This window comes from Canis lupus, chromosome 19 (genome assembly GCF_048164855.1).
Source record: "Canis lupus baileyi chromosome 19, mCanLup2.hap1, whole genome shotgun sequence".
Lineage (NCBI taxonomy): Eukaryota > Metazoa > Chordata > Mammalia > Carnivora > Canidae > Canis > Canis lupus.
This window is the reverse complement of record NC_132856.1, coordinates 40,640,273-40,665,654: the sequence shown is the minus strand read 5'-3', so window position 1 is coordinate 40,665,654 and position 25,382 is coordinate 40,640,273. Positions and strand designations below refer to the sequence as shown.

The 25,382-nt window shown below is 55.7% G+C and overlaps 5 protein-coding genes across 11 annotated transcripts; 1 reads left to right on the top strand and 4 right to left on the bottom strand.

Moving 5' to 3' along the window:
• Positions 1-874: 874 nt before the first annotated feature.
• TUSC2 (tumor suppressor 2, mitochondrial calcium regulator) lies at positions 875-3,860 on the bottom strand. Its single transcript, XM_072786131.1, has 3 exons — positions 3,557-3,860; positions 2,332-2,452; positions 875-2,200 (listed from the first exon to the last, which is right to left on the bottom strand). The coding sequence occupies exons 1-3, from the start codon at positions 3,700-3,702 to the stop codon at positions 2,135-2,137; spliced, it is 333 nt and encodes a 110-aa protein (XP_072642232.1). The 5' UTR covers positions 3,703-3,860; the 3' UTR covers positions 875-2,134.
• An 859-nt stretch (positions 3,861-4,719) lies between these two features.
• On the bottom strand, positions 4,720-13,458 carry RASSF1 (Ras association domain family member 1). Of its 2 annotated transcripts, XM_072786127.1 has the most exons (6): positions 13,194-13,458; positions 11,234-11,340; positions 6,831-6,935; positions 6,353-6,650; positions 6,117-6,232; positions 4,720-5,674 (listed from the first exon to the last, which is right to left on the bottom strand). In XM_072786127.1, the coding sequence occupies exons 1-6, from the start codon at positions 13,441-13,443 to the stop codon at positions 5,528-5,530; spliced, it is 1,023 nt and encodes a 340-aa protein (XP_072642228.1). In that variant the 5' UTR covers positions 13,444-13,458; the 3' UTR covers positions 4,720-5,527. The 2 variants fall into 2 exon arrangements, with proteins under 2 accessions (XP_072642228.1, XP_072642227.1); XM_072786126.1 differs by lacking the exons at positions 11,234-11,340; positions 13,194-13,458 and adding an exon at positions 10,541-10,868.
• Positions 13,459-13,751: 293 nt separating this feature from the next.
• Positions 13,752-18,245, bottom strand: ZMYND10 (zinc finger MYND-type containing 10). Of its 3 annotated transcripts, none has more exons than XM_072786121.1 (12): positions 18,136-18,245; positions 17,392-17,500; positions 16,349-16,465; positions 16,175-16,228; positions 15,920-16,054; positions 15,725-15,813; positions 15,532-15,632; positions 15,032-15,204; positions 14,685-14,810; positions 14,481-14,602; positions 14,235-14,360; positions 13,752-14,146 (listed from the first exon to the last, which is right to left on the bottom strand). In XM_072786121.1, exons 2-12 carry the CDS (start codon positions 17,461-17,463, stop codon positions 14,071-14,073), a joined length of 1,191 nt encoding a protein of 396 aa, XP_072642222.1. In that variant the 5' UTR covers positions 17,464-17,500; positions 18,136-18,245; the 3' UTR covers positions 13,752-14,070. The 3 variants fall into 3 exon arrangements, with proteins under 3 accessions (XP_072642222.1, XP_072642223.1, XP_072642221.1); XM_072786122.1 differs by lacking the exon at positions 18,136-18,245 and adding an exon at positions 17,763-17,996; XM_072786120.1 differs by lacking the exon at positions 18,136-18,245 and adding an exon at positions 17,810-17,994.
• CYB561D2 (cytochrome b561 family member D2) lies at positions 18,051-25,165 on the top strand. Of its 3 annotated transcripts, XM_072786130.1 has the most exons (6): positions 18,051-18,351; positions 18,955-19,161; positions 21,016-21,159; positions 23,022-23,173; positions 23,632-23,669; positions 24,338-25,165. In XM_072786130.1, exons 4-6 carry the CDS (start codon positions 23,047-23,049, stop codon positions 24,839-24,841), a joined length of 669 nt encoding a protein of 222 aa, XP_072642231.1. In that variant the 5' UTR covers positions 18,051-18,351; positions 18,955-19,161; positions 21,016-21,159; positions 23,022-23,046; the 3' UTR covers positions 24,842-25,165. The 3 variants fall into 3 exon arrangements, with proteins under 3 accessions (XP_072642231.1, XP_072642230.1, XP_072642229.1); XM_072786129.1 differs by lacking the exons at positions 18,051-18,351; positions 18,955-19,161; positions 21,016-21,159 and adding an exon at positions 22,422-22,604; XM_072786128.1 differs by lacking the exons at positions 18,051-18,351; positions 18,955-19,161; positions 21,016-21,159 and adding an exon at positions 22,426-22,595.
• Positions 18,926-22,426, bottom strand: NPRL2 (NPR2 like, GATOR1 complex subunit). Of its 2 annotated transcripts, XM_072786123.1 has the most exons (11): positions 22,198-22,424; positions 21,557-21,648; positions 21,276-21,444; positions 21,028-21,136; positions 20,406-20,542; positions 20,222-20,319; positions 20,065-20,101; positions 19,853-19,946; positions 19,653-19,770; positions 19,229-19,371; positions 18,926-19,143 (listed from the first exon to the last, which is right to left on the bottom strand). In XM_072786123.1, exons 1-11 carry the CDS (start codon positions 22,273-22,275, stop codon positions 19,076-19,078), a joined length of 1,143 nt encoding a protein of 380 aa, XP_072642224.1. In that variant the 5' UTR covers positions 22,276-22,424; the 3' UTR covers positions 18,926-19,075. The 2 variants fall into 2 exon arrangements, with proteins under 2 accessions (XP_072642224.1, XP_072642225.1); XM_072786124.1 differs by lacking the exon at positions 20,065-20,101 and having other exon boundaries at positions 20,248-20,319; positions 22,198-22,426.
• Positions 25,166-25,382: the final 217 nt, after the last annotated feature.

Sequence of the window (25,382 nt, the reverse complement as noted above, 5' to 3'; positions counted from 1 at the left end):
GGCCTTGGGGCGGTAAGGGGGATAACGGAGGATGACAGGCCTTATGTCTGGCATCTGATCAGGAAAGTGGGAAGGTGCCCAAAGAACTACAAAGGCTGCACAGGATGATCCTCCTCCGGATGTGACAAATTTAAGCCTCCAAAAGACTGGCAGGCCAACTCCCCAGACCCAGAAGCCTGTGTCCCTAAACTCCCTCTTCCCTAACGAGAAGAGGGCTGATGGCCAAGGGCTGAGCTGAGAAGCAGCCTTATAGCAGGGCCTGAGAGGTGCAGGCCAAATGTACATAGGGTGCAACTAGAGGTGAGAACACAGTGTCAGAAACGGAGAACATACTAGGTGGGTGAGTTTGCATGATGGAATAGAAGCCCCAAGCCCATTCTCCTGGTGGAATCCACATGCAGTCCTGGGAGGAAGCAGGTGGGTTTGGGCTACATAGCCTGGCAGTAGGCCAAGGGCATGGTGGCACCCATCTGATTGCTGTCCACTTAAGATGGGTCTTGGCAGTCCATGGGGTTTGTGCTGTGACTTCATGTGAGGTCAGCTGGCACTGCTTGGGGCAGGATAGCTGTTGGAGAACTACCTGAGGTGATGGTCTCACATCAGGTCTGGCAGGTGGGGCCAATCCCTAGTGAACCACCCCAAAGCCTTCCAATTCCTTCCAATAGTCCCCACCTATTAAACACAATAGACAAGTTAGGGCTTCCATTCTGAGGGGGCCTGCCCTGAGGGCTGTGAATACACTGCCACCTGCTGGTCACAGCTGGGATGACCACAGGCTGGGCTCAGGCTTACTGGGACTGAGCCTTGCTGATATACATGGGGGGCCATCAGAGTGGCCCAATCTAGACACTGGATGTCACAGCAGATGGCACTCTTGTATGCAGGGTCTACAAATAATTTTATTGAAACTAAACAAATAACACAACAGCTTTCTTAGATTGGGGACCACCCTTCCCAAGCCATTTCCCATACTCTTAAAAGCACAGAGCTTGCACAGTAAGGAATTAAAAAAAAAAGTCATTTTGATGTAGAAATCAGACTCTGCCCCAACATCATGGACTAGACTATTTACAAACTTTCACATTTTAAGTATTCCTTTATGGTTGATCTCTCCTTTATGTCTCTACCCAGGGGCTCTAGTACCTTCCGTTGACTGATCCTGAGGGATGGGTATACTGTAGGAAAAAGGGTGGTGGGCTCCTTACCGCTACTGGCACCAGCCCTAGCGTGCTGTCCCTCACCAAAGGGTGGCAGATGATCTCCTCCCAATAGCAGGGGTAGGTAGGTGTGTGTGTGTGTGTGTGTGTGTGTTGGGGGGGCTGGCACAAAGGCAAGGAGGAATAGACAAAGTAGGTGGGTTGGGGCAATTCCCCATAGGCACAGGCATCATAGCCCTTCCTGATCCCGTCTGTCTTATGCCCTCTCAACTGGGTGTGTGTGTGGGGGGGGGGGGGGGCGGGCAACAGTAGTTGCAATGGGGGAGGGATCAGTCCAGCCCTGGGTGAAGGGAGAATCCTCCCACACCAGTCCCATCTCCTATTAACAGCCAGAAAACTGTCCATCCATCTGAGAGTCGGAACAGATGAGCAGGCAGGCAGGAAGAATCAGGCTTGCACTGCTCTCTGCCTCTGTCCAACACAGAAGGAATCGAGGTAGCAAACGGCTGAAATGCTCCAACAAGGGGGTAAGGGAAATGAGGGAAAGGAAGTTCCCACTTGTGTATAGCTCCCACAGCCCAGGGGCTGGAAGAAGGCAGACCTTGCTTGTAAAGTGCTGTAGCCCCTAGCAGGGCTGGGCCCTAGGCAAGCTTGGAAGAAAGCAGGCCAGGCAAGGGTGCAGGAACCAGGCATTCCTGACCAGCATATGCCCTGCCATGCTCCTTATAGGGATTGCTGGGGAAGGTGGGCTGGTAACTCTGCCATAGCCCTCGCCAGCCACCAGCCACCTCTTGTCCACATACAAACCAACACCCAACCAATATTGCAGGACTGCCCTGCTCACAGCTGAAGTTTCCAGGCCAATGCAGTTTATTCAGGGTTGTGGCCCCAGCTTAGGTTCCTTAATGGAAGCCACACCTTGAGCCTGGGACTTTCTCGATGGGGTAGGGAGTGCTTATGCCTGCCACTCCCCAGGCTCACACCTCATAGAGGATCACAGGAAAATCCACGTGGATGCGGGGAGGATCCAGCTTCACGATGCCCTGCCATGGAAACAGAGGCTTGTGAGGGCCAGCTCCTCCCCCCAAAAAGCCCCCACCATGACAGCAGACCCCATCTGGGTCTACTTCCATATACTCAACATAGGCTCTATGACCACTGCCCAGCCCCTCACCTGAGGAATCAGGTTCTTATGCACCCGCCTCAGCTTGGCCCGCTTCTGCCCGTTCTTGGTGACGATTGTCTCCTCGTAGAACTCATGAGCCAGATCCCCATCCTCGTCATAGAACATGGAGCTGTGTGGAAAGACAGGGAACGGGCTGGGCTGGAGCCCCATACCCGGTCATGGCAAATGACCAGACTACAGGGAAGTGTACCCATCTCCAAATGGGGAGGAACAACGTTGGTGGGAGGGAGAGAGGATAATAAGCTGGAAGAAACCCTTGTTTAGGGCCTGGGTCTACTAGAAGCAAGTGGGGAGTGGGATGGTAGCCAGGGCTACCCTCTCAGGCTCTAGGAAGAGAGATCGTATCAGAGCACATTGCCAAGGCCAGTTCTCATCATTGGTTTGTTAAGCAAAAAGTAGCCACGTCAACATCAGGCCCTTGCCTTCACCCAGGACTTCTAGAGTGGGTAGCATGATGACCTAGGCATGTGTCTCACTCCAGAAAATACTGCTGGCCTTGGGCCAACCTGAGATGGCAGCTGCCTGAGCTAGGAGGGAGCCTAAAGAGAAAAAGGTTGAATCCTCCCCACCCACCCCAGGTGGCTGTTGTAGGCAAACTACCACGGTTGGCTCTTTCTAGTATCTACAGTCAAGTCTCCAGCATCACGAGTACCACTTCCCTGGGCCCAACAGGGGCAGGCCAATATAGTAGTCCGTCTGGGCCCATGGAAAAGATAGGGGAGGTCAGCACTCCAGATCTGAAGAACGTATCTGGGTGAGGGTCCTTTTACCCAGGCTCCATCCTCAACACTAGGATCCTACTTTCCTGGCTACTACCCTCAGAGACCCAACGCCACCACGGTGGGGTATGGAAACAGCCAAAATAGGGTTATTCCTCCTTCAGAAGAATTGGAGGAGACGGAGGCTAGGAGCCTTCAACTTGCATGCTGAGCTGGAAGGGATGAAAGGAAGAAATCCTGAAGTCTCAGGGAGGCTTTATCTCAGTTTTACCGTGCAGAGGGCCTGCCCATGGACAAGCCGCAGGCCCAATCTTCCCCTAGGGAAACCTTCAGAGCATCCAGGTCTCTAGGAACTGACTGCTCTGCTTTCCCCACCTCTTGATCCCACGGGGGCCCGAAACATGGGACTTTTCCTGGCTCGAACTGGAGATCCCTCTGACGTGGGGCGCCCCGCCGCCCGCCTGTTCTCCCCGGGGCGGAATCCGCACCCTTACCCGCGGCGCGTGAATACGAAGGGGGGCACGACTCGACCTCGCGGCCGTACCAAAGCTTGCTCAGCGACTGCCGACTCCGGGCCGCCGCCCCCCGCCGCCGAGGCGAAGGGCCACAGGCCCCGAGCTTTGGAGCCGCTGGCGCCCATGTCAGGGCCGCCGGCGCATGGCGAGCCCCGCGGCCGCTTTGCTCTCACAGGACAGTCGGCGCCGCCATGCCCTGCTTCGGCCTCCGCTGGCAGGTGCTGCCGCTGCCGCCGCCGCTGCCGCCGCCGCCGCCTTCCGCAGGCTCCGCTGTCTCCACGGAAACCTCACTTCCGCTTCCGCACGCTCTGCACGCTGCCTTCTCTGATTGGCTGGCTCTCTCGTCGGTCCTCGGGGCGGGACCAATAGCCTTTTCAGAAGCTAGGCATCCCAGCAGGCACCGCGAAACGTCAGGTCCCAGCAGGCCACGCTCTGTTCAGCTGGGACAGCTCCCACCCAGTAAAGTGGACGCTGTGTCCTCCTGCTTTCTTCTTGTGTGGCGGCTCCGACGTCCTCGACCCGCAGAGGTCAGGTCCAGCGGGCCTGCCCAACCACCAGCTTCCCCGCAACCAGCACTTTAGGGCTGCCCCAGGCCAGGCGGCGCACTGCCCTCTGGACTCCCTTTTACTCCCAGTTTCTGCGATCTACACTGTCGCATGTAGAGGAGAAACAAAACCTAAGGAAAATTAATTGGTCAAATGTATAGCTACGTTCAGTCTGAAGAATTTCAGTGTTCTTTACAAACTCACTAGGAGGCATGCTTCACGAAGGCAAGAATTAACAGATGTCGCATCTTCGGTGCCATGAACAGTATCTGGTCCACAGTAGTAGCTCAGTAAATATTTGGTGAAAACGCCTCCCACAGCTTGGGGTATATATATATATATAGTGTGTGTGTGTGTATGTGTGTATTGGGAGGGATGTGAGTTCCCTAAACTCTAGCTTATATTCTTGCCCCTACCACCACCTGAACCCCATGGTGCTGTGTAATAAATGATAGAACATATTTGTACCCCATATCCTTCACAAATTGATCACATGGTGACTTTGAGAAGGTGCTCTGTGAGCCTGTCCATCACCCTTGGCAGCCACTGACATAAGGGGCAACTTCAGTTGAGGGCCCATAATAAAGAGTTCAAAAGCAGAATTCTTAAATCTTTATTCAGCCAAATCTCTCAGGCCCCAGGCCCTGATGATGACTGTCACCCCCACCCCCTTCCCCACAGGAGGTATGCAGCTGAGGCCACAAAACATTACATACATTCGCACACATCATCAAAAATAACTGAGGGAAAGACCCTCGCTTTGATTGGCAAACAAGGCACAGACCTGGACCAGTGCTTACACTCACACAGACCCTGGCCTAGGGACATCCTCCTTGGAGGAGGCACTGAGGCACTGTTGCTGCACCATGAGCAAGCATTCCCTGATCCCAGTGTGTATGAGGAGTCAGAAGCCACTGTAGAGGGAAACCTAGACTCTTCCCCTATGCTTGCCTTATCTTGAACACCCGCCCTTGGCTCTGACTGTCCTGACCGCCCCCATCCAAGACCCAAAACATACGACCTTTCTCCATAGATGAGGGCCCTCCTCCCTCCAAACATGACCCTATTCTGTTTGTAGGGTCTCCCAAGATTCTGGTATCTGAGACATGAATTAAGGAGACTTAATTCTTCTCTATCCCTGCTGCAAGCTTGGAGCAGCTTCCAGGGGCAACCCTGGCCCACCATGACCCACTACACGAAGGGCAGAAGGGTACAGAGCCATACTCTGCTACACTCATGGGTGGACACAGGGGGCCAGCTCCCTTGCTGTTCTCTGGGCTCATTCCCCCAGTAAGTGACGACCTCCATGCACACTCATTCTTCAGGCCACATGGGCCCTGTCACACTCACACGGCACGCCCTCGGCGCTGCCTACTCTCCTCCTTTCATCCAGGGGTATGAGAGGTCACCCCAGGGGGCAGGCGTGAAGGGCTTCCTGGATCTTCTGACGGCAATAAGAGTACTTTTGCAGGATCTGGCGGAGGTGCTCCTCTTCCTCCCGCTGAAGGATGCGCAGGAAGTTGTGTAGTTCAGGCATGCTAAAGGCATCCCACTGCAGGTGGAGAGGGGGGAAACAGGCTGCAGCAGGCATGGCCAAACCAGGAGGCCCTCCCCAGAGAAGAGCAGCAGTCATGTCGCACAGCTAGGATGAGGCTTTCTGTTAGGTTCTGGCCTGAATGGCCTGAGCTAGGATTCTTGACAATAGTCTGTTTAGAAGATGGGCCCCACAACGTAGAGCAATCACCTCAAAGACAGGCAACCAAACCAGATGTTCCCCAGTAATCTGTGGACAGGTTATGCCCACACTGTGTCTCCACAGACCCAATACTTTGGAGCCAGAAAGTTTCATTGTAGCTACAAGACTCACATACTCCTGGAGAGGCTTTGCATGGCTTTTTCTCCAGTCCTATTCCTCCTTCCAACTTTAATGCAGCTGCAATCCACTAGCCCTGCCCAATGACAACCAAGAAACCGAAAGAGGGCTGTGTACTTACATTCACCTCCCCAGAGTCATTCTCCTTGAGGACAAAGCTTAGGGCCTTCTCGCTGGGCCCTGCAAGGAGCCGCAGACGCAGGGGCTGTTCATCATCCGACAGCTTCCGGAGGTACACTGAGGGACAGGCAGGGAGGCAAGAGTGTTTGATTAGAGTCAGGCCCAGTGCACTTAGCCCCTCACACATGGTGCATGCATATATACCCTCATGCATGGTGGTGTAGATGGGAAGCCCACCTTGGCCATGGCGCTCAGCCCGCTCAAAGAGTGCAAACTTGCGGGGGTCATCCACCACCAAGAATTTGCGAAGTAGGGCCTCAATGACCTCACGTGCCCGCGTGCGTGACAACACATGCAGGTGCTTGACAGCATCCTTGGGCAGGTAGAAGGAGGTGCGACGCTTCACAGCTGTGCCTCGCCCTGGGCCCCGCCTCACATCCTGCAAGGACGGTGGCTTTTTGCTGGAGGGCACTGAGACAGGGCGCACCAGCTTCAGTTGAACCTTGATGAAGCCTGTGTAGGAGCCATCCTTGTTCTGAAGAAGAGAAACCGAACCATGACTAGGTTCTAGTGAGATGGAACAGACTTGGACACCGCTAGTCCACTTGGGACTAGGCTGGATGTGAATAAATCACTGCTTAGGCCCACCCAAGAATACCTTATACAGGAGAGCTGTAGCCTCTCCTCATACCCCTTCCCCAGGCTGTCGACTCACCAGGCTCATGAAGAGGTTGCTGTTGATCTGGCTATTGTATTCCTTTATCTTCTGCTCAACCTCAGCCTGAGAAAGGTCAGGTATCTCCCACTCCGCAGGCTCATCCTGAAAGATGGGACAGGATGGACATAGGGCCCTAAAAGAACCTATCTCACTGCAATGTGTGTTACAGACAGGGAGGTGAGTCTGTGGGCCACTTTGAAAAACTGCGTCTGGGGGAGCCTTTGGAAACTGACTACAAAGCTTGAGTCCTGATGAGAAGAATCCATTACTGCTCCTGGTTTTGCATGCTATGGATGGGCACAGCAAAGGCAGAGTCATTTGGCTTCTTAATGCTGCCCACATGAGGTCTCCTCAGCACTGGGTGAGGCCCTAAGGATACCTTAAAACCAAGACAACTGAATATACAAAAAAAGATGTGGGATTCTTTTTTTTTTTAAATAAGATTTTATTTATTTATTCATGAGAGAGAGAGAGATTGGCAGAGACACAGGCAGAGGGAGAAGCAGGCTCCAAGCAGGGAGCCCGATCTGGGACTCAATCCCAGGACTCCAGGATCATGCCCTGGGCTGAAGGCAGGCACTAAACTGCTGAGCCAGGCATCCCAAGATGTGGGATTCTTATTGACAGTAAAACCACCTTTCAAGTGCACAGCCTGACTTCAGCATCCTAGTTAGGTGGGGTCAGAGGTGTCCCAGAGAAGGGAGACTACTTGGCTACTCTGCCCTGGCAAAGGGCCATGACCACAGGGTGAAAGGTGTGGGGACTGGTGTACACCAGGAGCTCAGCTAGCTGTGGGTATGAGGGTGAGGGCAACCTGTACAATGTTAACACCCTCTCATGGGGGACTTGGGGCCAGCTTTGTTATGTTTCACACATTGGGAGGAAACCACTGTGACATGTCATTTGATCTTGACACAAGCTGCACAAAAGGTTGCTTCAGGCCAGGCTCCAATCTGCCTCCTAGTAGAGCCTGTCCCACGAGTGCCAAGCAGGTAGGCTTCTGTACCTCCTCCCTCCTATCTGGAGGTTTAGCCCAAAGAGTTTTAGCTCTACCACTCAGCACAGCCCCCAATCCTCCAGGGGCTGGATTCTTGTTGGAAGGGTAGAGTAGGGACCAGGGCAGCCAGAGCTCTGAATTAACTTTTTTTTTTTTTCTACCAAACTCCCTGGTTCCGTTGCATCAGCCTTACTTCCTGTTGACGTCAGCCCTGGTTGAAATGGGAGTGTCACAGACACAGCTGAGATCACTGCTGACCAATGCTTTGTCCCAGGGGAGTTCTTACCAGCTGGTCTCCTGCAGAATAACCTCGTGTCCAGCTCTGAGCCTAGGAGAGGCAGGCTTCTCCCTGACTGCTGCCTTGGAGCCCCTAAGCTTAAACCATCTGATGGGGATGAATAGGGAGGATAGATGAGACTGTACACCTGGAACAGCTTTTTAGCAGTATGCTCTTTACCTAGAACCTGCCAGTAAGTATGTGGCACTGAGGACTGAAGTGGGGGCCTCACAGGGAAAAAGTATTAGGGGAGAGGTGGGGACTGAAGCCTGTTTGCTCCCCCAGGTTTTAAAAAAAAAAATCCTCTGGATGGAGGAGAGCACTAAGAAGTGAAAACTCCAGTAGAAATCTTACTGGGGGGAGGGACAAACCCTCTAAGACTAGTAATGAACAAATAGTGTGGGCCCTCGGAAATGGGAGATTGGAAGATTGGCTGGTAAAATGAAGGCTGGATCCTGGGAATAAAGGGTGGATGTATTTGTTCAGGCCCAAGGAGAGGGCTTGGGACAGGAAGAAGTACCAGGATGGGAGAGTGCTATGGGGCAGGAGGAGAGCGGAGTAAACTCTAGTACCAGGACCAGAAGGAAGAGAATTCTGTTTACAGAACAGTGGGCAGAGAGATGGCACCAACCTATTTCCCCTCCTTGGGATGGCTCTGAGCTCCAGCCTGAGGATGAGAACACTTGCTTCTTACTCATCCCTTCCTCAGTTATCAAGGAGCCCTGACTGAGGTGCAGCGACCTATGTTCTAGTCTCTTACCCTCTCCAGGCAAACCTCCCTTAGTACTTTTTTTCCTCCTTCCTTAGCATCTTTACTCATATAACAAGGGACTTGGACAGGAGGCACTGCATTGTCCTGCCAGGATTCTAAAAGAAAAAAGTTTCTTTTTCCACTTCCAAAGCTTCCTGTTGGAGGATTCCAACAGCCATCGCAGAGGTGTGCACAGCAGGACCATGGAATTTCCCTTCTCCTGCACTACACTGACCCACTGTCCACTCTACCACTGTCCATAGTGACTGATGGTTTTTACTTTACATACAATTGGGGACTCCCCAGACTCCTTTCTTTCTTTCTTTTTTTTTTTTTAAGATTTTATTTTTTGATGAGAGAGAGGAGAGAGACAGAGAGAAAGAGACAGGCGGAAACACAGGCAGAGGGAGAAGCAGAAGCCACGCAGGGAGCCCGATGTGGAACTCGATCCCGTGACTCCAGGATCGCGCCCTGGGCCAAAGGCAGGCGCTAAACCCTTGAGCCACTCAGGGATCCCCTCCCAGACTCCTTTTCAATTGGTTCATGTCTTGTGGTTTTCTCACCGTTCCACAATGGAAAATGGCTCAAGCCTGAGTGACAGTCCCAGGGATCCACATTCAAACCTTATATTTTAAGATCTGGGCTGAACTTTTGAGTAAAATTTAATCTAAGAGTATAAAATTTTCATCTGAAGAATTACTCACAAGTCCCTTTTCGAGGTTCATGTGAGGAACTCTGCCCTATTGCTGCAAGATATCCTGAGCTTCAGGGTCCCCGTCTCTCTTCCCTGATGCTCTGTCCAGGGTGCTCCCCTGAGGTGTACCAGCTCTAGAACAGTTACCTGAGCTTGGCCTTCACACTCATGACACACAGCACAGAGGTGTCTGGTAATGGGGACACCTAGGAGATTCCGAGAGGAACAGCTGCTCTAGCACCACATCTTACAGTCTTGGGTTAGTGGCCCCTCTTTCTTGACCCCTCCTCTGGGCTTTGTACTATCTAGCCTGCCTCACTTCCTGTGGATAAGATGCTCCTGTTTGCTAACAGTCCAGAACTAGGCTTCCTGCCCATCCATTCCCAAATACTCTTCCTACAGGTCCACACCAATTTTAGTATATGTGCTCCCGAAGCGAGCACTCCAGGCAGGTCCACTCCAGAATCCTCCACTTTCCAGCAGCTGGTGGCAGGCCAAGCTGGGTAAGAGGTGGGGACTCAGTTGGCTCCGACCAGGAGTACAAACGCAGGGGCCCGAACCTTCCTGCTAAACACATTTCCCAGTTCCCGGCGAGGACACCTCCCCTTCCACTTCCTCCCACCACCCCCACCTCCACCCCCGTCCCCCAGAGGCAGTGGGAGCGTCCGAACGCAGAAACCGAGGTGCTCGTCCAGACTGCGCAGTCGGCTTTAGTCATAGGTGGATCATGCCCGTCCCGGGTCTACCCCAAGCCACGTAGCTGCTTCCCCTGGTTCAACCGGTCTGTGACAGAGACGACAAGGCCTCGGCGCCCGGCACCGAGGCGCGAGAGCCCGGCACACGGTTCCGCGGGCGGGCCCCGGGCCGGTATGGAATCCCCACTGATGGGAGAGAGGGACTGCGCACCGACTCGAGCCGGCAACTCAGCGGAAAGGCGCAGGGGCCTGGCGATCATCACCGGCCCGCCGCCCAAAACCCCGGCCCCCACCTGGTCCCGACGCGGCCTGCGCGCCAGTGAGGTACGCGCGGTGAAGTACTGCTCCAGCTCCGAGTCCGAATCCTCCTGGCTGCAGTAGCCACTGCTCGTCGTGCTGCTCCAGGTCATCTCGAAAGAAGGCGTCCCCGCGTCCACCTCGCCCATCGCCGCGCCCGCCCGCCAGCTCCTCGAGCCCCGTGCGCCCGTGGCCTCCAACCACCGCCCGAGACGCGTGTGCGCGTGCGCTGGGATCAGGGTTCGCGCCGCAACCGTTAACGCCGAGACGTAGACAGCCACGATCTGGCTCCCTTCTCATTGGGGGGGGGACTTCGAGGGGCGGGTTCACACACGCCCCGCCTCCAGGAGTGACCTCATAGCCCAGGCAGCCCAGCTCGGCTCCGCCTCGCAGACCACACCTCTTTTGGGGAACAAGTCGGCGCGTCTGCGCATGTACACCAGCGTGGCTGCACGACCGGATGCGGATGCGGGAAGGTGCGGAAATTGCGCGGGCGTGGAGCCTCGGCTATTCCGGGCAATCCGCGCGGAGTCAGCATCCCTGGTACCCCTTCCAGCCGCTCTCGGCCGCGGGAAAACCCGCTGTTCGAACGCGCATTGCGCGTAACCGGGCGGCCCTAAGCAACTCCTGCCGTGTGGCCGGCTGGTCTGCGCACCTTTTCCGTACGCCACCCCTTGCCCCGCGCTCACCACGTTCGTGTCCCGCTCCAGCGCAGGTTCCCAGCCCAGGTCCCGGGGCCCGCAGCAGTCCAGGCAGACAAGCGCGCGGCAACGGTAGTGGCATGTGAACTTGCAATCTGCAGAGAGGCCTGGCCGTGAGGCGGAGCCCCGGCTCCAGTTCAGAGAAGCATCCCGGGGACGGCAGAGAAACCCCGGGACGAAGGCGGTTGCCCGCCAGGCTTTGCATGACCCGCCTTGTCTTACGGCCCGGGTACCCTGCCGCTGCTATGCAGATTCTAGTGTTGGTCTCCCGACGTCTGGAAACTGGCGGGAAGGCCTCAGGCGGTTAGGGATCCAGGCCGGTTGAATAGCTGGATCTCTAGCACGGAGATCCCCCTTCCGCACTGTCAAGCGCCCCCCCCCCCCGCCCCCAGCATTTACTTGAAGGGCAAACCCCCCAAATCTTTAACCCTTTAACCCCTTTAGCTGTCATCTGTCTACATCCCTCACACCAAAACATATCATTTATCTGCATACACAGTGTAATTCCTCATCTTCACTCTCTCCTTTACCCATTCCAGTCAGGCTTGATCCTCCCTCCAGGATAATGGTTAGGGTCCTTAGCAACCTGTGCACGTTCCAATGCCAGATCCCTTCTGCATCCTCACCATGCCCCCCAGCATCGTTTGATGCTTGCTCCCCTTGGCTTCCAGGGCCCCCCATTGCCCCGGTTTTCCTCCCATGCCCTGCAGCTCCTGCTCAGCTTCTTTGGTTCTGCCTCAACTCCCAGATCTAATGGGCAAGAGTGTTTGAGACTCAATCCTGATCACTGCCATTGCCCTGCTCTGTGTACAACCCCAGATCCAAGTCTTCCATCCCTAACCTCCCTCCTCAGATCAAAGCCTGTGTCAACCCAATGTGACCAAAACCAACTTTTCTTTCACCTCCCCTCTCCTCTCCCCAGAGCTTCTCATCTTAGCAAAAATCACTACTGTCCCTGTTTGAGGCAAAAATCCCAAATCACCCTTGATCCCTCTCTTCTCTTTGCTTCTGACACATTGTCCTGTATTTCATCCCTATGTCACTTTATTTCTCCATGGGATCACTGCAATGTCTCAGCCCTTGCTCATGCTTGGTTTTCTGTCACAGCTCTGGTGTTCAGGACAGACTCTTGTACTGGATGAGAGGGTCTCTACACCTACATAGGCCTAGGATACCTTCTCTAAATCCCTAAATGGGCCAGAGGAGTGATTCTCAATTGCTCTCAATTCCAGGCTGCCTACTGAAATGATTTTTTTTTTTTTTTGTAAATTGCTGATACATTCCTAGTGATGGATTCAACAGGTCTGAAGTCCAGGCATAGGGGTTTGGAGGGCTGTAAAATCCCAACCAATTCTAGCTGGTGTATAGCCAGGGGGACAGCAGCCTCTGCTTGCTGGCAGAAAGACTGCTGGTGTGTGATGTTTTGTGTTTTAGCACCTGGTTGGCTGGGCCTGCAATAGGTATTTGCTCAATTAAATTCTTGCTTGTAGAAGACCCACCCAAGGTACTTTTTCCCTGCTTGCCTCCATAGGTGGGTAAATTCCCCCTCCTCCCAGAGATTCTGGGGGGGTGGGGCAGTGAGTGAATCTTTGGGAAAGAGCAGGCTTGGGAACATGGACTTAGAGATTGGTCGAAATACAGACTTCTCAAGAAGAGCCAAGGCACTTAAAAGATAAAAAGCTTGAAATCAGCACCTTGTTCATAGTTATTCACAGGCATCCGCCTCTGCATAAATGTGCGCCCAATGCAGGTGGTATAGAACAAGGCTATAAACCATCTGTCTGCCTGCACTTTCTTACACGATGGAGCAAAGGCAGTGGACCTGGCCCACTGCCAGTTAGGAACCGACCCTGCCGACCGACCCCCTCCTTTGCGACTTGACACGCAGCGACGGCACTGCCCCTTGGCCGCGCATTTCGCTCTCCCAGCGCGCGGGGCTGCTACTCACGCGCGCACTGCAGGCCCTTGCGCACGACGCCCCAGATGAAGTCGCCGCAGAGGTCGCACCACGTGTGCGTGGCGGGCCCCGCAGGTTGGAAGTGGTGGCCGCGGCCCGCGACCAGCTGCCGTGCCGGATTGCGCGCGGTCCCCGGTGCGATGCGCAGCGCGTTCGCTCGCTCCAGCCGGCTGCGGCCCGGACCTCCGCGCCGCGCGGGCTCCAGTTCCCTCAGTTCAATGAGCTCGGGTTCGGTGGACATGGCCGGGTCGGGCCCGGACTCCCGCCGGCTTTGGGCGCGAGCGAGCGCGGGGCGGGCGGGGCCGCGGGGCGGGCCGCGAGGCGGCGCCGCCCCCGGGATCTAGGCTGGGCGGCGAGAGAACCAGGGCGAGCGGCGCAGTGCAAACCCGGGTGCCCGGGCTGTGTCGGCCCGCAGGCGGAGTAGGGGCGGGGGGCGATCTCGCAGAGTCCCGGCGCTCCCTTTCCTTTTCTTCCTGCATCCGGGTGCACCCCACCCCCGCCCCCCGTCCCAAGACGACGACCACCAAGAAGGGCCACTCGGAGACAGGCTGTTTCTAGAGACTAGCTTTACTGTGCTAGAGGCACAGGGTCCCCACATCCGGCCCTTGTCTTGCCTCGCCCAGGCCTCCCGCTCCAGCTGCTGAGGCAGCACCCTCAGCCTACCCGCAGGGTAGGGCAGGAAGCGAGCAGCCTTTACTGGGGAAGATGGGTCAGCAGCTTGCTGGGCTCGCTGTGCTCACTACCTCGCGGCGCTCGCTCTGCTCACCACCTGGGAGGCTGGAGCCCTGGCTGAGGTTTCGAGAGGTTCAAGGGCACACTCGGGGTGGGTTGTAGGGCATGGGTGCTTGGCCCTCAGCAGCTGCAGCTTTCACTTGGCTCTGTTACCTTGGGCTGCCAGGACACAAGCCTTTCCATGCTTCTTCCAATGCTTGACTTGGCACTCCCTGCAGGCAGGTGGGCTGGTAAGCATGCAGTGCTTGTGCGGGGTATAGAAGTGGGGCTTAGGGGTCCAAGTTCCTAGGATACCCTCACCTGCAGCAATACCATTCATTCTGGCACCGTGAGCACCGTTTGGAGGCATCTGCACTGCAGTAGGCACAGCGGGGCCGCTCTGGGGTTACTGCCTCTAGGACGTCCAGGCTGTAGGTCTCAGCCCATCTAAGAAAGAGGTCAGGAAAGGCTGGCTGTGCCTGGCCAGTGGGGGCACAAGAGCACCTCTGCCTGTGTCCATGCCTTCTGCATCCCTCCTATCCCTTCTGCCCACTCAGTGGGCCTCACCTTCGTGCCTGTAGTCGCAGGTCCTGCTCTGAAGGGCTGAATATGTGCCTCAGCTGGTGCTTGGCAATAGCCTGCCACTTGCCTCTGTTCTCTCTTTCTAGCCGCTCCCAGATTTCTGGGATCTGAGAGAGAAAAGTGGAAAGTGTCAGGGAGGAGCTGGCAAGGTGGGCAGTAGTCCTGAGCAGCTGACTTCCTGGTACCTACCTGTTCCAACACCAAGTCCTTCTTTGGGGGCTGGGTTTCCGTCAGGGCCAGGTGGGCCAGGAAACCCTGCAGGTCTGCCAGGTTGGGCAGCTGGTCGAGCAGTGTGTCTGTGAGGAAGGCCCGAAGCTGCAAGGGAGTCCAGGGAAGGCCAGTGTGAAGTGGTGCTGACCAGGGAGGGCCTGGGCTGGGGTGCCTGTGGGGACCACGTCCCACTAGCTGCTGCGACACCTGAGCTTCAGGGTCTGGAAAGAGGACTGGGGCTGAGGCAGGTGGGCAGTGATAAGCAGCAGGGGTGGGGCAGGGCAGGGTGGGATGGGGTGGCACTGGTGCAGGAGGAGCTCCCCCACCTTGAGTAGCTGTCCCTTGGCAAAGCTGGTGACGCAGTAGCGGGTCCGGGCTTCGGGGCTTAGCAGCAGGTTGTATAGGGCGATCCACACCTGCCCATCCAACTTGCTCAATTTTGGGTGCTCTGTGGGGGCCACTGTCTGCCAACGGCCACCCTCAAATTGCTGCATCTTGCCTGGAGAGAGGAGCCAGAACACTAGGAGCAGGTGTTACACACTCTGAGTCAGCCAACTGAATGGGCTGGGGTCCTGAGTGCTGCCCGGGTGCACGACTCACCAAGGCTGGTGTCTGCTTGCTCCAGAGCGGGGTGAGTCTTTAGCAGTGGACACACAGGCCTTACCTGCTGCAGAGCCCAGGTCTAAGCTAGTTTGTGTGAGGCATTCTGGGCTCCTCTATGAGCTAGCGGGCAGTTTGTGAGCAAGCTGCCTGTCCCCATCAATCCTGGGGTATGTCTGGGAAGCCATGAGCTGGGGCTTAGGCAAGGGGGTGGGGAAGACCTTACCACCTTCCTGTCGGCTCCAGGGACTGTGTTCCAGCAGTTCCACCAGGAGGCAGGGCAAGTTGTGGGTACTGAGCATGCAGTTCAAGGTGCTCAAGGAAAGGCTAGGGGTGGTGGTGGAGAGAAGTGAGCGGCGGCTACAGGCCCAGGATCCCAGTCCTCCACTGCAGGTCTTGGGCCTTGCAGGACTGCCCACCTGTCCACACAGTCTGTGATGTAGCGCAGCACTGAGAGGGCCTTCAATGCGATCTCAAACTCCATCAGCTCTGCTTGCTTCTGCAGCTCCTGGGTGGCAGGGGCACATGGTGCTCTAGCTGGGCCACCCCCTGCCTGCTCAGGCCTTGAGAGAGCGTGTTATACCCACTGGCACCTCCAGGGACCCTCAGCCTACCTGAATGGGGGTGCTCTCCTGAGACTCCTCCTTGGGAGGGCTGCCACGGCCACTTCGGGCCACCAACATAGTCAGTTTTCGGTGGCAGTAGTCTACCAGGTCCAAGACAGCGTCCTCTGCTGACTCACACACCTCCTGAGGGACAGGCAGAGGGGAACATTCTGTCTCTGATGCTCTCCCCACACAGACACAACCCCTCTTCCCAGTCAGGCCTTAGCCTGTGGCAACAGCTTGTGGACAGGGCTGATGCCTCACTTTATGGAAGAACACTGTCTCCAGAAGGTTGATGATAGAGGCCTCGTGGTGTACCTGTCAGATAAAGAGAACAGAGCGTGGAGCCACTGAAGGAAGAATCAGATTACCAGCTCTCTTGTCAAATCCAGAGCCCTCTAAAGGCATGAGCAGGGTGTGACCAGGGGCCCAGCTTACCACCATGTATATGGGAAAAGTGTTCTGGGGCTTGAAGTCCTCCAGCTTGCACAGCACAGGGAACACCTTCTGCTTCCACATCTCCACTGCAATCAGCTCCTCCACCAGTGTTGGGATCTTTGAGGGGGAGAGGAAAGGACAGAGATGAAGTAGGCCTACCTTGGCCTTGCCACCCTCCCATCCCTGGCTTGGTCCTGCCTGACTCCTCAAACTCCCCTAGGCTCCTAGATTCTCTCCATAGGTACCTTCCCAAGCTCTCTCCTGCACCTTAGACCTTCATTTCTAGCTGCTCTCAATAACTTTGTGGGGACATTCCCCATGCTTCCTATAACTGGCTCTTGCTTTGTCCCTGGGCTGCCTTGGCCCCCTACACCTCCCCACCCCAACTACACCCTTGTCCCCTCTGTCCTCATCCAGGTGTTCCTCTCAGGCTGGCTCTCCTGTTCATGCCCTCCTTGTCCCTGTCCTCCTGCCTTCCAAGGTTCTCATGTGCCTTGACCTCACCCTTACTCAGGGCCCTGCACAATTTCCTAGTCCTCTCCCACCCTCCAGTAGGGGGCTCCACCTTTTCTTTGCAGAGGAACCCTTTTGTCAAGTGATATCTCAGGTCATTTATTTGAGTCACCTCCTGGCTCATTTTCCAGGTAGGCTCATCCCTGGTTTCTAATTCTTCTCTCAAGTTATGAAGGCTGCCTTCTTCCATGCCAAAGTTCCACCTCCACTTCAGTGAGGGCCCCCTCTGGCCTGACAGTCTATTCAAGGATGTCTTTAGAACGTAGGCTCTCCCCCTACAGCCTGGGCTGCTGTATGATCTACGACTATCTCTCAAATCAACCAACGTCTCACACTTGGCCTAGTGTGCCAGTGTCCTGTCCAAAAGGGATGCAAAATCAAATCTGTAACACACTCCTCTCTTTTCTCTTGGGGAAGACAAGAGTACCATCTAGAGGGAAGTGAAGGCATCCGAGGTGCTCCTGAGAGGTAGAGTGGTGGGGTGAGAGGTGGTAGGAAGGGCAGGAACCCTGCCCGTGACCCCAGCATACCTTCCCATGGGTGACCAGCAGCTCCTGGATGGGCTCACCCTGGCTGGCTGTAGCATCAAGGATAGCCTGCATGTTCAGCTTCTCCAGGTTCTCATGCTGCTGGTTCCACCTGCCCCAGAGAGAGGGGGTGGATGTGTTTTGGGGTGCTACTGAAGCCTAACCTGGGTTTGGGTACTATTGAATTTGGGTATTACTGAACCTAATCAGCCTAACCTGATCCTGAGGGGCCAGAGGGGGCTCAGAGATCTTTGTCTCCTCACTTGGGGATTCCTCCACACTGGGTACCCTCTCCCCCGTGTCAGGCCCATACTCCTCCATTCAAGGACTCTGACTCTGTGACACCGCCCGACCCTTGGATCCAGCTGCCTCACCCTCCGGAGCCCATCTCGCGCAGCGGGAAGCTGCGCAGCCCCCGCACCAGCACGTCAGCCTCCCCCGGCAGCAGCAGCTCCAGGTCGCCCATGTTGTGGCCAGGGCCAGGGAGCCAGAAGGCGGGATTCAGTTGACCCCGGACAGCAGCCGGCGCTGGGGCAGGGGAGCCGAAAGTCTCCGGCTGGGTCCAGGCTGTGGACGCAGCTGTTGCGGAGCGGTTGGGGCGCGTGGGTCCTCGCCGTCATGGAAACGGTTAGCTCGGCGCCTGCGCAGTGCGGCCCGCGCAGGCTCCGGCCCCGCCCCCGGCCCCGGCCGCCTCGCCTTCCCCGCGGCGGGTAAGGAAGCCCCTTGGATCCCAAACTTCTCCCTCACCTCCGACTGCGGCTCGAGGGTCTGCCCTGAGCGACAGACTCCTGTGGCCTAAGCTCCCTCCTCCGACGTCAAGACCAGCTCAGGGACAGGGTCATGCTGCCCCCACCAGCTCTTCCTGTCGCGGCTCCAACTCCGCCGCGCGGATGCCCCTCTCCGTGGCTTTCTCGCTCCACTACGTCTGGCGCCGGGCTCCGCCTGCTGGCTCTACCCCCCCAGGTACTGCGCAGGGGCCACGTCTTTCCATCCCAGTCTAACAGGCTGCCACCACCTCTCGTGAGGAACTAACTGCTGTAATCTTTTTCTGGGTGACTGTATGGCTGCCTCCAGTTCTTGAAATAGTATGTCCAAACCAGCTTACCAGCATCTCTGCAGTATCACTTTTGCCCCTTCGGTACTTCATTTCTTGCCCCTCTCCCCATTGCCTCTTATGTTCCAGCCTTGTGGGCCTCTCTGGAGTTCCTCATACATCCTAAAGCTGTTTTTGCTTTGGGGCTTTTGCACCTGTTACCCCAACCTGGAATACTCTTCCTCCATCAAGCCTCAGTTCAAGTCACCTCAGGGAGGCCTTCCTTGCTTATTTAATCCAGAACAGCTTCAGCTCCCACCCCACCCCATTCTTGATCACAGCTACCTGATTGTTCCTTTCTGGCTGTTTATTTCAGTTCCTAATGAGTGGACACATTTGTCCATAGTTAGTCCTGCCACCAGATGGCGCAGCAGTGGGCCAGGACCACAGCTATTTCACTGCCAGTTCTCAGGTGGCTGGTTCAGAGGCGATACTCAATAAAGGTAGGTTGAAACAGATGCTTTTATTTACAGAACTGAGGGTCACCCCTGAGACAATACGGACTAGTCTACGGGTCTAGCCCTCATGCACCAGACAGCGCTTTGCAGGACGAAAGCAGCCACAGTCGTGTGCCTAGTTTAGCCCCCACCAGCCTCACTTCCAGCAGATGATGATATTGGGGTCATTTTCCAGCCGTTCATCAAGCTCGTGGTAGCTCATGCCTGTTTGGGACAGTGCAGGTGAGATGAGCAGTCTTGCCTTGGCCACCTGCCCTGACCCCACCCCAGCTGCAATGTCTGCCTCCACCTGTCTTGCAACAGATCTCATCATAGCTGTGGCAGCCTGTGTAAAGCCGGGCAGGGTGGCTCCGCTCCTCCCGAGACACCCGCACGGGATACTTCTGTAGTCGGCGGATGAGGTTCTTCATAAGCCCAAACTGGATCAGCTTTCTGGGGTGGGGTTGAGGGAGAGAAGAGTGATGCCCTGGCTGGGCCTTCCTCCAGCCAAGCCAACCCTTTTCTGCAGTCTCCCCTCAGATTTTGTCTCAATGACCAGACTGCCTTCCAAACCCAAAGCCTGGGGTTTTGGAAAGCCTGCCTAGACTAGTAGTGCCACATGATTCTGCTCACTGGGAATCTCCTGCTTCCTCTCTAACCCAAGGCTCCAGAGACATACAGAGTGTATATGCTTTTAGGTAAACCCCTCGTGACCCTGGGAATCCCCTTCTGACCGTTCATCAACACGCTGCAGCTGCTGGGGGTGGCGGCCAATGAGGTCTCTCACAGTAGTGCCAGGGCTCAAGCTGCAATACAGCTGGAACACATCCCGAAGGCTGGCCCTCTTGTGCCCTATGGGTACCAGGGGTCAGCTCTGTAGGTGGCTCTGCCCGCCCCCCGCCCCGCCATGGCCTCCCCCAGAGCCCACTACTACCTTGTTTGGTCACATAGGATAAACATGCCTCTTGCAGGGACTTGTCATCTACCAGGTCCTGGACCTTCGGTGTTGGGCAGTACACATTGGAATACTGGAGGGTAGCAGGAGGCACAGGGGCCTGAGTGAGGGGCTTGGAAATCTGACATAGCCCTAGTCTGGCCAAGCCACATGATTCATTCTCCCCTTAACCAAAGCCTAGACTCACCTACCTGGAGGATGGACACCAGTGTCACAACTCCATAATACCTGGGGGAGATAGTGTGCTCAGCTTCTGAGGGTCATGCCTTCCCACCCCACACACTCAGTGTCCTGGGGCTCTTCCCTGGCTAGCAGCTCTGTCCTGAGTGTGGCTGTTGCCCTACTCACAACAAGTTCTGGATGGCGATGCGCACCAGGTTTAGCTCCACATCTGCCTCAGCTGAGATCTTCTGGACATGGCGGAAACCATCAATGTAGGGCAGGATCTGGGCAGGGCAGGATCAGTAGGGGTGGGATGAGGCCAGAGCTGTGGCCACCCCTAGGTGATGATACCCAGGGAGGGACAGCTCACCTGTTGTGTGGTGAGGTCCCATTGTGAGTTGAAGAAATCTTCCTTGTCCTTGGTAAAGACAGGCACATCATACTCCTGCGCCACAGGAGGGTCAGGCCGCTGCTCAATCACCTTCAAGTGGATGGTGTTGGATTCATCTGTAGGGGCCCCACCCATATCTTCAGTGTCATCTCTTTCAAGAGGCCCTCAATTACCCTTCAGTCCTCCCAGCAACCCTTGAAGCAGATGGGTGGCCCTGGGTAGGGCCGATCTCCCCCACCCCCCACTTCTTAAGTAAGCTCTGCGTCCAACGTGGGGCTTGAACTCACAACCTCAAGATCAAGACTCACATGCTCTACTGACTGAGCCAGCCAGACACCCCCAATCTTCCTTTTTTATGGAGCAAAAGACAGGTCCAGAGAGGAACAGGAACATGCCAAAGGAGCATAGACAGCTCTCTGCTGGCCTCTATATCCCAAATCCCAACATGCACTGGACTCTGGACATCATCAACCCAGCTCATGGCTATTTATTAGCCATCAATTTGTTCATGAATCTTGTCCATGGCTGGGCTTGCCTTCCCTTGCCATGTTCCTATCCCTCTTCTACCCTTCTGTTCTCCTTGGTAAAGGCTGGGTCATACCGATTGGCAGAGTGCACCGGCCTGAGGCATTTAGCTCCTCCAGCAAGATGGTCATGATGGGCACCAATTTCTGCTTGCTCTCCTCTGTTGACACGAAGCTGCTCTCTAGCTGGATGGAGCATGGACAAGATGGTGGGTATACCCTGGGACCCCTGGCTGGCATCCTGCCCTGGCAGATACCTAGGTCTGTAGGGCTTTGGAAACATTTGTCTGCCTGCCCATCCACTCAAGCCCATTCTGTTGCAGACCTCCAGTGTGGTCAGGTAGCCAGCCAGCTTTTTGACGATGGGCTCGAGGGCACAGGTCTTGGCCTGGGCATCACACACAAAGCCTAGGTTGAAAAGCAGGGCATTGCGGCTGTACTTCTTGTGTTCAATGCACACAGGGCAGCCAATCAGTTTCTTGTCCATGGCTGTGCTGGATGGGGGGGGGAGGGGGGAGAGGTGGGTACAGAGTCAGGCTCCTCTTGACCCAAGCTTGTTCACTTCTCCTGGGACATCCCCCCCCCCCTTCCCCGTTAGGGCCTCACACAGTGATGAGTTTGTTCTGCAGCTCTGGCTTGGTGATGATGTACACCTGGACTGTGTCAAACAGCTCCCTGGAGATGAAGTCTTCAGGGACCTGGGGGTGAGGGAGTGGGGGAGTGGCAAGAGGCCCCTCAGTGGACCCTGGGACTAAGCAGAGTACAGTAGGAGATCCCCAAGGCCTAAGCCCTCTTGTCCATTATTTCTCCTCTCTCCCATCCACCCAGACCTACTCCTCCTTTGTGTTTCCAAACACTTGCCATGTTCTTACCTGCTTCCTGGCTTTGCATATGCTGCTTCCCCTACCTGGCACACTCTCTCCTTCACCTAAGTTCCTAAGCATCCAGGAATACTATTGGACTGCGCGCCCCCGCCTCTCTTGGACCTGGCACCTCCCCACAGTCCGACTTCCCACAATCACTGCCTATGGGATTGTTTGTCTGCCCCATCAACACGGGAGTCTGGGACTTGGGTCTGAGTATCCTCTCGGTCACGATTCTCTGCGAATGAAGAAGTGGTATGCCTGCGTGCAGCACCGGGCACGGGAATCCACCGCTTCCAGGAAGCTTGCTGAGCTCCCGAGAGCGTCCCTCTTCCACCGCCCCCCTCCCCTCCCTGCCCCCGGCCCTGAGAGCCCGAATGGCACCTGATAGGTGATTTTGGGTCCCAGCGTGGGATGGAACTCGCTGAAGAATATGCATTCGATGCGGCAACCGCTGCCCATGGTGCTGGCAGGGCCCAGGTGTGCAGCCCCTGGCGCCCGGACCCCTGTGAACACCCGTCGGAATCAGCCCGCAGGCCTGGAGCTCCAGATCACGCACGCCTGCGCACTCACACCCGTTAAGCTGTGTGCTTAACAGCGCCTGCGCAGCTCGACTGAGCGGTGTGGCTGGGCGTGGAGGCGCTCGTCTCAGGAAGTCCCGGCTGGGTAGACGTCGCACCCGGAAGTGAAGCGGCTCCGCGACGGAGCGGCGGCTCGCACGGCAGGGCCCCGGGTACCCCGCTTTCTCGGGAAGAAGCCACCGCGTCGGGTCAGCGCTGCGGGTGAGGCAGGCGAGTCCCTAGCGTGTAGGGGCAGCATGCCAGCAGCACGTGGGGAGACTAGTGCGCGAAGGGATTCAGGCTGTACTATGATACGCAGATGGGAACTACAAAGACCGTAGTGCTTCACGCTCTTCTAGCTGCCGCTTCCGCGCGGCGACGGCATGATGCACGCTGGGATTTGTAGTCTATTACATGGCCTTGCGCATCCTACCTGGAAGGTGGGCCAGTGATCAGTGCCAGCCAGTTCAGATGCGGGTACACGCTGCCACGCTGCCAGTCCTCGACTATTTCTGGTACCCGTGTTGGTACTGTCCCTTCCTACCTTACTTCTTGGAAGAGCGTGGCATTCCTGCCCTGCATCCCTTGCTCCAGTGAGGAGTGGACAGCAGGCACCTCAGACCCTTGCTCATTCTACTATGCTTTCAGGCTACAGTCACTGGCCTGGTTGACCATGGCTCTTTCTGTGGAGACGGAGTCGCACATCTACAGAGCTCTGCGCACTGCCTCTGGGGCTGCTGCCCACCTTGTGGCCCTGGGTTTTACCATCTTTGTGGCTGTGCTTGCCAGGCCTGGCTCCAGTAAGTAGAATTCATAGTTGACTTCTGGAAAGGAAAGTGCTCCTTCTCTTGGGGAGCAGGAGCAATAGGAAGCCTTGGGCCTGACACCTGGGAAAGGCTTGGCTGGTTGGGCGACATCCTATGCTGGAGGGATAAGTGGGGAGGAGGTGAGTGTTGGGGGCTCTACCAGTTTGGCCAAGGTACCTGGCTTCTCTGGTCTTGGTGCTCCACTTGGCTACCTTTTGTGAAGTGCTACAAGGAGGGAGGACTGCCAGAGTGGCAAAGGATGGCCTCTGCTCCAGGGAGGGACCAGGAAGCAAGGATAAGTAGGGGGTGAGCTTGTTGCAGTAAGAGGGGGCTAGCATTTTGGCAGCACTTCCTTGGATGATGGGTGGCTCATTTTCCTCACCCTGTAGGGATTGGTGTGGCTGGGTTCTTCTTGCCTCAGCCTCACAAAACAAACCTCCTTTTCATTCCAGGTCTGTTCTCCTGGCACCCCACACTTATGTCTTTGGCTGTAAGTAGTGGGCCTGGCCAGCTCTTAGGGGTGGGAGGGAGCATAGGTACCAGGGGTGGCCCTGACAGGTCTTTGGAGGGATGGAATGTGGGATTGGAAAAGTTGCATGCTCCAACTCCTGCCCATGGTATATATCCCAGACTGGAACTGTAGTGTTCAAAACCCAGGGCAAATTTGTCTAAGCAAATTTTCACCTATCTTCAGGCAGGAAGCTTAGAAAATGCATTTGAGTGTACCTGTGTTCCCTTTTACCTTAACTTAATAGCGATGCATCTAATTTTCCCTGAAACAGTGCACCCCTGTGGCCAGCTCTTGCCAAGAAATTTTATCTAGCTCCATTCAAGGAAACAAAGCTTGTGAATCATTTATAACTGCCACATCTCAAACCTTGTGTTTGCTGGGTAATATAGCAGAGATGACATTTCAAAATACCACCTAGGAAGGAGTGTGGAGAGGTGCATACCTCTTGCCAGTTTTTTGGGGCAGATGTTCTGTCCCTGATGAAGTTCCTCACTCCTGCCCCACCCAATGGATACTCTTGTCATTGGGGAGAGAATGAAGAGGTGAACTTTGCCCAGAATGACTGGCAGTTTAGAAAGTTATCTAAATCTCTTTTTTTCTTCTGCTGAGCAGCACCCTAACTTCGTTTCCCATCCCTATCTCCCCAGTTCTCTTTCCTGATGACTGAAGCACTGCTGGTGTTCTCTCCTGAGAGTTCGCTGCTGCGCTCCCTCTCACGGAAGGGCCGAGCACGCTGCCACTGGGTTCTGCAGCTGCTGGCCCTGCTGTGTGCACTGCTGGGCCTAGGTCTTGTCATCCTCCACAAGGAACAGCTTGGCAAAGCCCACCTGGCCACGTGGCATGGGCGGGCAGGGCTGATAGCTGTGCTATGGGCGGGGTTGCAATGCTCAGGTGGGGTGGGGCTGCTCTACCCTAAACTGCTACCCCGATGGCCCCTGGCTAAGCTCAAGCTATACCATGCCACTTCTGGGCTAGTAGGCTACCTTTTGGGCGCTGCCAGCCTTTTGTTGGGCATGTGTTCACTGTGGTTCACTGCCACGGTCACTGGTGGGGTCTGGTATCTGGCTGTGCTCTGCCCTGTCATTACCAGCTTGGTCATCATGAATCAGGTGAGCAATGCCTACCTGTACCGCAAAAGGATCCAGCCGTGAGCTCTTCCCAGCCTAGAAGCCTGGATTTGCCTCTCAGTGTAGTAGCTGGGGCTGGAACCTCCTGGACTCTTTCAGCTAAGTCATGGGGACACCTCAGGCACTGGGGCAGTCTAGAGTAGGAGTCTTGTGTGTGACATTTTTGGTTGCTCCTCATCCTGGAGTGCTTCCCCTTTCCTTCTGTACTGTCCCAGAGGAGCTTACAGATGATGTGTCTGGATGAAATTGGGGTTGCAAGGCTACTTCCCCAGCAACTCAACTCGTACTTGTACTGGTATGTCCAGAAATTACAGGAGAGAAAAAAAAATAAAAAAGAATGACTGAAAAGACTGGATGGGAGGAATAGCTTAGAGTTGGGGATAGTTCTTGCTAATGCATGAAAAAACATGCAGCTGGGCAGGATGGGGAGCCCAGTCCCTGACCACTCACTGAGGGGCTGAAGCTCTCCCAGCACGCAAGCTCCCAGGATCTGGCTGCTGAGTGGCCTCTGCCACCAGGGCCCTAGAGCTATAGCTGTGAATGGTACAGCTGTGTGTCCCTTCAG